The 9,128-nt window shown below is 38.5% G+C and overlaps 1 protein-coding gene across 1 annotated transcript; it reads left to right on the top strand.

Moving 5' to 3' along the window:
• The first annotated feature begins 720 nt into the window (after positions 1 to 720).
• On the top strand, positions 721 to 1,426 carry LOC116263948 (acyl carrier protein 1, mitochondrial). The gene is made up of 2 exons (XM_031643787.2): positions 721 to 961; positions 1,068 to 1,426. Exons 1-2 carry the CDS (start codon positions 782 to 784, stop codon positions 1,242 to 1,244), a joined length of 357 nt encoding a protein of 118 aa, XP_031499647.1. The 5' UTR covers positions 721 to 781; the 3' UTR covers positions 1,245 to 1,426.
• Positions 1,427 to 9,128: the final 7,702 nt, after the last annotated feature.

The following is a 9,128-nucleotide window of genomic DNA, read 5'->3' as shown; positions in this document are numbered from 1 at the left end:
TCCGCGGCTTGTGAATTACGAAAACACCCTCAATCCGCTTGGCCGTGCCGTACCGGGCCCGATTCAGTAAAACACGGACGGGACCAAAATATCGCGATATTTTTCTATTGTACCGTCTTCGAATCACATGATAAATAAAGCATGCAAGCAATCTTATGAAATCAAGCCCTATTAGGTGGAAATAAAAACACGAGCCAAGTTTTTAGCTACCCAAAATATTTCTTACCCCTTTTTTTAGTACAGAACTAAATTTTTGAGAAAACTCCTTAGTTCATGATTGATATGGCCCTTGAGTGAGAAGTATGTGCACTGGATCCCCTCGTCACCGTCTGGATGGCTATGCATTCCTTGAATTTTGATTTGCTTTGATGGTGGGAACAGTGATGTTCGTGACCTAAACGATGACGGATTGATGCGTTTCATCTAATCTCATCCCACCACATGGTTGATAATATGGTGATGATAACGGATATCAAAATGAAAAAATGAAATCTTACTTTTTAGAGCAATCAAATCTGATGCGCCAGTTCGACTTGTATGCGATCATTTTCAAGAACAAAGTGGACGAACTAATGGAATTGGTTGTGAAATTGTAAAGATAGACTCTAATCCGTAATTAGCGACTTGAAATGGTGAGACTTACTTGCTAATATTAAAAAAAAGTGAAATTTTTAGAGCGTTCATACAATTAATCGAAAGAACTGGTGCCCTTTCTAAGAATATTTTCACACTGCAACGACTATTGTGGAGCAGCTGAGAAGGCGAGAGAGAGAGAGAGAGCATGGCAGCAAGGGCAGCAATTCTCCGGCAGCTGCGCGTGCCAATCAGTGCCGTCCATCGGCCGGAATGGCGCCTCTCTGTCGTACGATGGTCACACTCCGACGATCACCTGGACAAGCGGGAGGTCATCGATCGCGTGTTGGACGTCGTCAAGTCCTTCCCCAAACTCGACCCGTCGAAGGTAATGTCTTTTCCCAAAACCCTAGTCCGGCGAAAGATTAAGAAAGTGAAAACCCCTAGAGCCCTAATCTCAGTGGCGGGCGTCTCTGTTCTGGTTTCCGTTTCAGGTGACTCCGACGTCTCATTTCCAGAAGGACTTGGGGCTGGACAGCCTGGACAACGTTGAGATCGTGCTGGCATTAGAAGAGGAATTCAAGCTCGAGATCCCCGATAAGGAGGCCGATAAGATTGATTCATGCGAGCTCGCGATTGAATACGTTGCCAGCCACCCCATGTCCAGTTGACGGGATCCCTCCCCTTGGTTCTCCCTTTATTTCCTTGCTCATTTTCTTTTATTTTTCTAAGGGGTTTGGTGTTCGACATGGAACTTTTCGTGAATTTGCACCATTCGTTGAATGGAGATGCTGAATTGGGATAGTTCGAGTTCGAAAAAGATTCAGAATAAGATGACATTTCTGTTTTGTAACCTGCGTTTGAAGACTCTTCGTATAATGGTTGGCTAGTTTTGATGACAATCTTAGCTTGAACAGAATTGTAGTTGCAATCTAGCTGCAGTTTCGACTACCGAGCTTTCCTGGTTCTTTTGTCTACCAAGGAAATGTCTACTTCGATGCAGACTTTGGCACATCTTCATCGATCTTGAGTGAGTTACATAGAAGGTCGATCGATCTCTTAAATGGTACTAATAGACCATTTTTTTTTATGCTAAAACCTTGTTTGAGACTTGGTGTTGGCGTCAAAAGTTGATTTGAGAATAACTGGTTTTAGCGGTAAACCAGGTTTCACAGGTTTTAGCGTCATCGAAACTGCTGCTAAATAGCTTTCTCGCTGTTTGTTTATTCTTGTTTTTTTTTTTTTTGGTTCATTCTTCAATGGACATGTTGTAGGCCTGCTTTAAGATGCGAACTCTCGGCATGTGATGTTTGACAAGTAGCTTAAAGGTTTGATAGGATCCTTTCTTGCTGCTTCGTGTTTCATCGTCAAATTTTGGAAGGATTGAAAACAAGATTCACTTATTTTTTGACTGGTAAATGTAAGCTAGATGTGTAACCATTCTCCATTTCTCTGGGATGTTTGCATGAAATGGTTTTTCCTTATCGAGGAATATTATTTCACCAATTCATCCTCCAATCTCAAATGTGAAGAATGTAGATGCACACCATCATAGGCTACCTGTACAAGTCTATCTCGACTAACAATGGACTTGGCCCATGGTTAGTGTTTTACTTGGACTGCAGCATTTTCAGGGTTCCAAGTGCTCCTTTTTGCTTAAAACCTCATGTCATGTCAGGTATTAGTTGAAACATTCTTCGGAAATGCTGGCAGTCCCATAATGGTAGCCGGTGCCAGTGTAGCCCTGAGCTGCGATAAGGAACATTTGACATACAGTATATTGATAACACAGCAGCCAACAAAAGATACAAATGTCGTAGTTATTTTCTGAAGCATGGTGTTGACATTCAGTTATTTGTAGTTCCATCCTTACATTGATATATACAATTATATATTTCTGCCCGATCTTGCTCAGTTTCATGTGTCTGTTTAATTTATTATTGTGTCACACGATTTTGTTAGGACGCCCATTGAATCAATGTGTTTTATGCCATCTTTTCCATTAAAAGTCATGATTGTTAAATTTAAGGGACAAAAAATTCACCAGTAATTTGATTCTTTTGCATTATATGTGGAACAGAAACACAATGGAAATGACATTGAAAAATGGAAAGCGTCTTATCTTCCATCTTCCTTTGGCACGTTCATTGGATTCAGGACGGTGAAGCACTAAAAGAATAGGTTTTATGACTTTTCGCCCCTGAAAAATGAAAATAGTTAACCTTTGAGTTTGTGGACTAGGTATGTATGCTTGGAACAGTCTAGGTAAGTTCTTTAACTACGATACCCACTTATCTTCCATTTAGAGTACAAATTTACAAAATTCTACCTCATGGTCATGTTTGGCGAGCTAGTTTCATTTCACAGCACTGCTCCACAATTTCACTATTTCTTTCTGTCTGCAAGCACTTGCACATCTTTATCTTTCACCATGACAAGTTTGATTCAGATGGATTTTAAACTGATATTAACAAAAGGTTGATCTGCGAACACTTGCATTTTATAGTTACTTGTGCTTTTGTATGTCAAATCACGATAATTGGACTCCCCAGGATGCATGCTTCAGAATCAGGGCTAGATATGTTTCCAACGAGGAAAGGAAGAACCATGAAACTCAAAATTGAGTTAAGAAAAGGTCTTTTCGTTTCGTGAGGGAATCAACTTAACTGGTTGTTTTTAAGGATGTGATTTTTGTTGCTGCAGATTCATTCCTTTGTTCAAATGATTGAGCGATTGGAATCACCTCTGAGCTTCCAGAAGGTGAAGCTTTGTTGTTTCCAATGGTTTGTGCCGTATTATCCTTGTTGTCTTTATCGTTAGTACTGGTTGCCACTTCTTTTTTTGCCTCTTGCTTTTGCTGAAAAGTTCACTGGACTATATATTATTTAAGCTTCGATAGGTTGAGTAGGTTTAATTCAGCTTATGAGATCATAACGTAATAACGTGTCTTAGTTCTCATTTCTGTATGTCAACCTTACTGCTCCTGCTACATAATTGCAAGTTGGGCAAGTTTGCTTCTGCGAATCTCCGTCGCTGCTTTGATTTACTAGTGTGCTTGTGAATATAAGTTGCTTTTTTTGCTGTTATTCTAAAAAATTTCCCCTCTAATCTGCTACCTGCTAATGCAATTGTCAAGGAAATCCCCGTTGGAAGCTTTTCATAGGCCTGTTCACAGCTCAGTGCTACTAACATCAGTACGTGTACGGATATGTGAACTCAGATTGTAATCTCATGCGTAATCGTTATGCCTTCGTTTCTTATCCACATCCTTCATTTGAATGTAGTTTACCCTGTCAACTTGAGGATGTCCTGAGCAGTAGATAGCCAGGGTAGTCATACAGCTAGCTATGAGCTGCGTATGATTGAGCCGTGGTCTTTCTGGCTGGTCATGTGTCGCGTGCCCCTGTTGGACAGAGAAAATAAGGAGCGTTACATGGTCGTGCAATTTCTGTGGAATACTTACGACCTTATGGTGCGATGAGGATGCGAAGCTTTGGTGACAAGCAAATTGACACTAAACTCCAAAATATAGATAGGAATACTAAGGTCTCCTAGTATGACCATCTATCACGGAACACAAGATAATGCTTAATCCCGTCGTCACGCAGCTGCACTCGCCTTAGGGCCTAGAGAAGACTGTTACAAACCATGCTAAAAAATGAATTTCGATTTCCAAGGACACCTCTGTGAAAATGTTCGCTAGTCTAATAACTCAGAGTTGAATTTACAATTAAATTGAATCAGAAACAAAAAGAGAGAGAGAGATAGAGAGAGTTTTATCACCGAAAACGGGGAAGGAAATGTACTTCAATGAGTTCCAGATATAAATACGACATTAACAAATATACCTCCCCTTAAGGGCAAACAAGCAACAGTTGGTCTGTCTGGTAGGGGCATTCACCATCTTCCCATAAAAGGGAAAAATTTCATGCCCAATACCTTGGCCTTTCTGTCCGCCAGTTGCCCATCAACCAAGCTGATAAATGCAAGCACACAAGCGCAAACATGTTATTTCATTGAGATTATCCTAAAAAGGAAATGACTCAACTTGCAAGTCAAATAAAGTCGTAGATATCTTGGCACCAAGTGCAAACAAGAAGCACACCTGATATCATTGCTATAGAGTTCCTACTACATGACGATGAACGGGACTCACTAAGAACAGCATAGGTGCTGGCCGATATCACGCCATGCACTTACCGACCATAAAGGATAGGACGTTCAACTTGCTTGAACCTGCAGCTAGCAGAATATGGAACCTAACCTGTTAGCTAAACATAATATAATATGAACCCATACGCTTGATCTAGGCCAATTTGGACAAATTGCTAGCGTGCCCGGAGACATCCTATACAGTTCGACGAAGTATCATGTCTTACTTCTTGAACGAAATGCTTTGCCTATTTCATATGCCGTATTTTCCTAAAAAAGCCAAATATTTAGAATACAGCGAGATTTCTCCTGCCAAGAATTTCTCCAAAAGAAGTCATTCATTAACTGTGTTTCAGACATATGACATGGATAATGTAAGCACCCAAGTCCATGTTACCTTCCAGGAAGCAGCTGGGACCTATTTGCAACCCCTTTCGAGCTAGCAAGGCGCCGTGCCCTTAGGTTACGTTCCTTTTCTGCTCTCATTGCAGCTACTTCCTTTTCCATTGCGCCTACTTCTGTTCGCATTTTCTTAGCCTCAACATCCATTGGTTTTGTCAATGTCCCCGCCTTTTTATCAAGCATCTGGATGAAAATCAAGTCCAAGAAATTGGGAATTAGGTTTCATACAAGACGCGGTGAAGTATTACCAAAAAAGCATATATACTATTATCAAATGAATAAAAAATCACCATACAGGTCCTAAAATACCCTCATCTCCCCAAGTAAGTGGAAATCCTAGATCTTTAAGTGCAGACAAATTCAAAATTGTATTTGATTTGATGGAGATACAGATGCCTAAAAATTGAAGAAAAATCATAAATAAAAGCTAGAAAGATGAAACAAACACTCAGAAAAAAGTATAACTGAACATCTCTTTTCTACATAAAGTAAAAAAAAATCTGAGAACGTGCATTTTTTGAAAGCGCTGCCCAAAGTCTATAGCAAAAGAAATGTAGACATGAAATCAGTAATTTACTTTATGAGGTTGATAATGCACATTAAACGCCTTCTCTTTCGTGATCTTCATTTTGTCGGTGTTGATGACATACACTTATTAGTTGTTAGTAGTCTATGTTCAAAGCTTCTACAATATGGATGGGCTGTAAACATGCTAAAAAAAAGGCCAGGAGTCCTAGACGCAATGATGTAACTAGTTAAGACTTAAAGATGAACTATAACCACAATATGCAGTTAAAGGTAGATGCCTAATGATATCATGTATATGTTTGTAGTGGTTCATAATTCAACTCCTATCAATTCAGAGCCAGCAGTTGTAGGGTATGCAAATAAAGAAAAACCCAGTTAGAATTTCATGTTATATGATAACCTCCATGCGCTACAGTCCTTCCTCCAGCACAGCTTTGCTGCAGAAACTTAATTTAAGATGAGATCTATGGGGACATGACTTACTACCAAATGTTGCAAGAAGTTTTAAACAGAGTATGCACCAAACTGGCGAGTGGTTAGACTAATAGAAGAAAGAACCATGGGAAGGTCAACCTTGGTGAAAAGAACGTGAACGTACCAATCCTGGATACAGTAAACAAAACATTTACAAAGCAGTGTTATCCATATCGTACAATATGCACGTATCGTATAAGTTTAGAAAACTTATACAGTATGTTTATGATACATGATATGTTCATGTATTATAAGTGTATCGCTCTTATCGTGCTATATGAACATTGTATTGAATGATATGAGTGATGCACCCCGGTATCGTACTATACAAAAAAAAACATAAAAAGTGATGCACACCAGACTGACTTCCCCTTTTGCGTTATGTTTTAAAGACTCTACATGCTTCTCCCTCCCTCTCTTATTGTTTTTAAATACTGCAAGAGACATGGGAGAGAGAGATTTTCCTCATTTTCATAAAAAAATCACTAAGGATTCATCGTCAAATCATGAAAGATGATGATGAGGATTATCGTTGAATCATGAAAGATGATAGCTATATGTTTTGAACTTATAAATTATGATGTAATCTATGTCATAAGAGACTATGTCTCCAAGTCCTCGGCCTTTAAGTCCTCAGATTCTATGAAATTTTCAAGTTTAAAATTTTGATAAATGTTTATTATGTTATTTTGAATATTTGGTTTCTTATTTTTGAATGTGTTGTTGATATAAATGAATGTTCATTTGAATGCAATTTTTTTTCTTATTTTTGCTTATTTTGTATTATTTTATCTATTTTTTATTTTTTTAATATTTTTTAAAAATTAAAAAAATTTAATTTTACAATAAGTTGGCTAGTTACGATATTGCAAATAGGTTCCCAGCTGATACACGTTAGGCTACGGCTTTTACTACATTGCCACAATGCACAATATTTTCCAACAATTGCCTATGGTTTTCATATGAAGCACTTGAGGCCTGCTCAACAATATCATGCTCTGCGAAGCCTAAAAGAACATAAAATTTCCAATGGGTAACTCAATGACTATTATTAATGTTGACAAAGAACACTACCATGCATGTGTTTTTTCTAGTAAATCTTCTCTACACCCAAAAGCACATCATCATAGTGTTCAATTGTTATATAGATGTTGCATGCTTGATGAGCCGATGACAAACCGTAAACCGAAATAGAATCCTCAAATGGAAAAACAAAAGGAGCAAAATTCTAGGGAGTATTTTCAACTAGTTTCAAGTTATAGGTGGACTGGTTTGAAAAGGGGCTTCAGACCTGCGCAGGGCTTGTGCGTGATTGGGGCTTCCCATAATCCATTGAAACTCTCTGCCAGCAAGAGAGAGAGAGAGAAAAAGTCACCCTCTGCCAGCAAAAGCGCAGTAGAGAGAGAGAGAGAGATGGCGGAGGGTTTCCGCCTGCGAACCCCTCTGCCGGTGAAACCAAAAAAGAGAGAGGCGCCTAGGCCACGCTCATCTAATTGAAAAAAAAATTATAAAAATTGATTTTTTTTGTTGCATAATGTATTTTTTATATTTAGATTTAGTTTGACTCTAAATAAGTTCGTTAGGTCGTTTGACTCACTTTTGAAATAAATCCTCGCTCTGCCCACCGGATGGGACATATCATGCACAAGTATAAGCAAGGTTCATGAGGCTATTCTCGGCATGCGATTGTTTGCCTGATGGTCCGAACATGGTTGCAGATGATCCTTACAAGAAGCAAGGATATGTCAATATAAGTAGTAAAAAAAGAAGATCACCGTACATGCTTTCCAATATTATTAAAATTCCACTTGTTAAAATTATCAATTCTTTATCAAGGACAGCCCGCCCGATGGAGAGAAAGAAACCGTATTATCAATTCTAAGAATGTTTCGTAAGCTTTCCGTTTTGAATTAAATTTGTTTCTAGGTTTTCAGTTTGATTTTTTTTTTTTTTTTTTTTTTGTGGTGACCGTGCAATCTGTTGAACCAGACCCCTTTTCGCCCAAATTTCACTAGAACGGGCCTTTTAAATTAGTTAAATTAAATGCAATGATGAATTTACATATCATCTTTCAACAGAAACCACAAGTGGCGAGACATAGCTGGCTGCTCCTGTTGTTCTTGTGTTGGCACAATGACCTTTTCAAGTGTACAACAAAAAAACTATCGAAATACCCAGACCTCACTGTAGCATTGAATCTTGAAGGCAAGGCAAAGGGAAAGATGAAAGTTTAGCTCCATAATCTCACCGCCTCCTAATCTTCATTACCGCCGCCAACGGCTAGGGACTCAAGGCCTATCCTTATTAACCGTAATGACCTAAGGATAATCCTTCAGTTCATCCTAACTTAAAAAATCAAATTAAATAATTTACCTAATGGTAATGATTTTGAAGGCGATGAGTTTGCTCGGTTGACTGCTTTTTAAGTCCTGCATTTAAACCGAACCATCATACCTTAAGGGCAATGCAATACCATTTGTTTAATAAAAGGCGTCACGTTGATCTATTCATCTGACTAGCGCACTTGAGCTGAAAAAAAATTTCTTTCTGAATCTGAATAACATTATATATATAAGGATTTCAGATCCACAATCGCCGGATGCTGCAGGAGGCTAAAAAATAAAGAATTCATCGCTAAAAGAATTCGTCACAAGATATTCCAATGTTCCTGCCATGCATCTGTATCTTTGATGGGTGGGTGCTTAAAGTTTGCGTCCTTGGCCATATTCATCTACTATCGTATAACAAATACTACATGCACACAAGTATGTATGCATGCACGCACATACTTGCGTATATACATATACACATATACACATACATGACTAACTAGATCTTGACGACTAATTAAAGCAACTCGAACAATATCCCCTCAATTCAAATTATATATATATGTGTGTGTGTGTGTGTGAGAAATTGGTAAGTACTACACCCTTAGGTGCTAAACTGTATAATTTTGACCATCCATCTTGAAAAGAATGATGGAAGATGAATGGACA

The sequence above is a fragment of the Nymphaea colorata genome, chromosome 1, assembly GCF_008831285.2.
Source record: "Nymphaea colorata isolate Beijing-Zhang1983 chromosome 1, ASM883128v2, whole genome shotgun sequence".
NCBI classification, from domain to species: domain Eukaryota; kingdom Viridiplantae; phylum Streptophyta; class Magnoliopsida; order Nymphaeales; family Nymphaeaceae; genus Nymphaea; species Nymphaea colorata.
The sequence above is the reverse complement of the archived record's forward strand: the minus strand, read 5'-3'. Positions and strand labels throughout refer to the sequence as shown.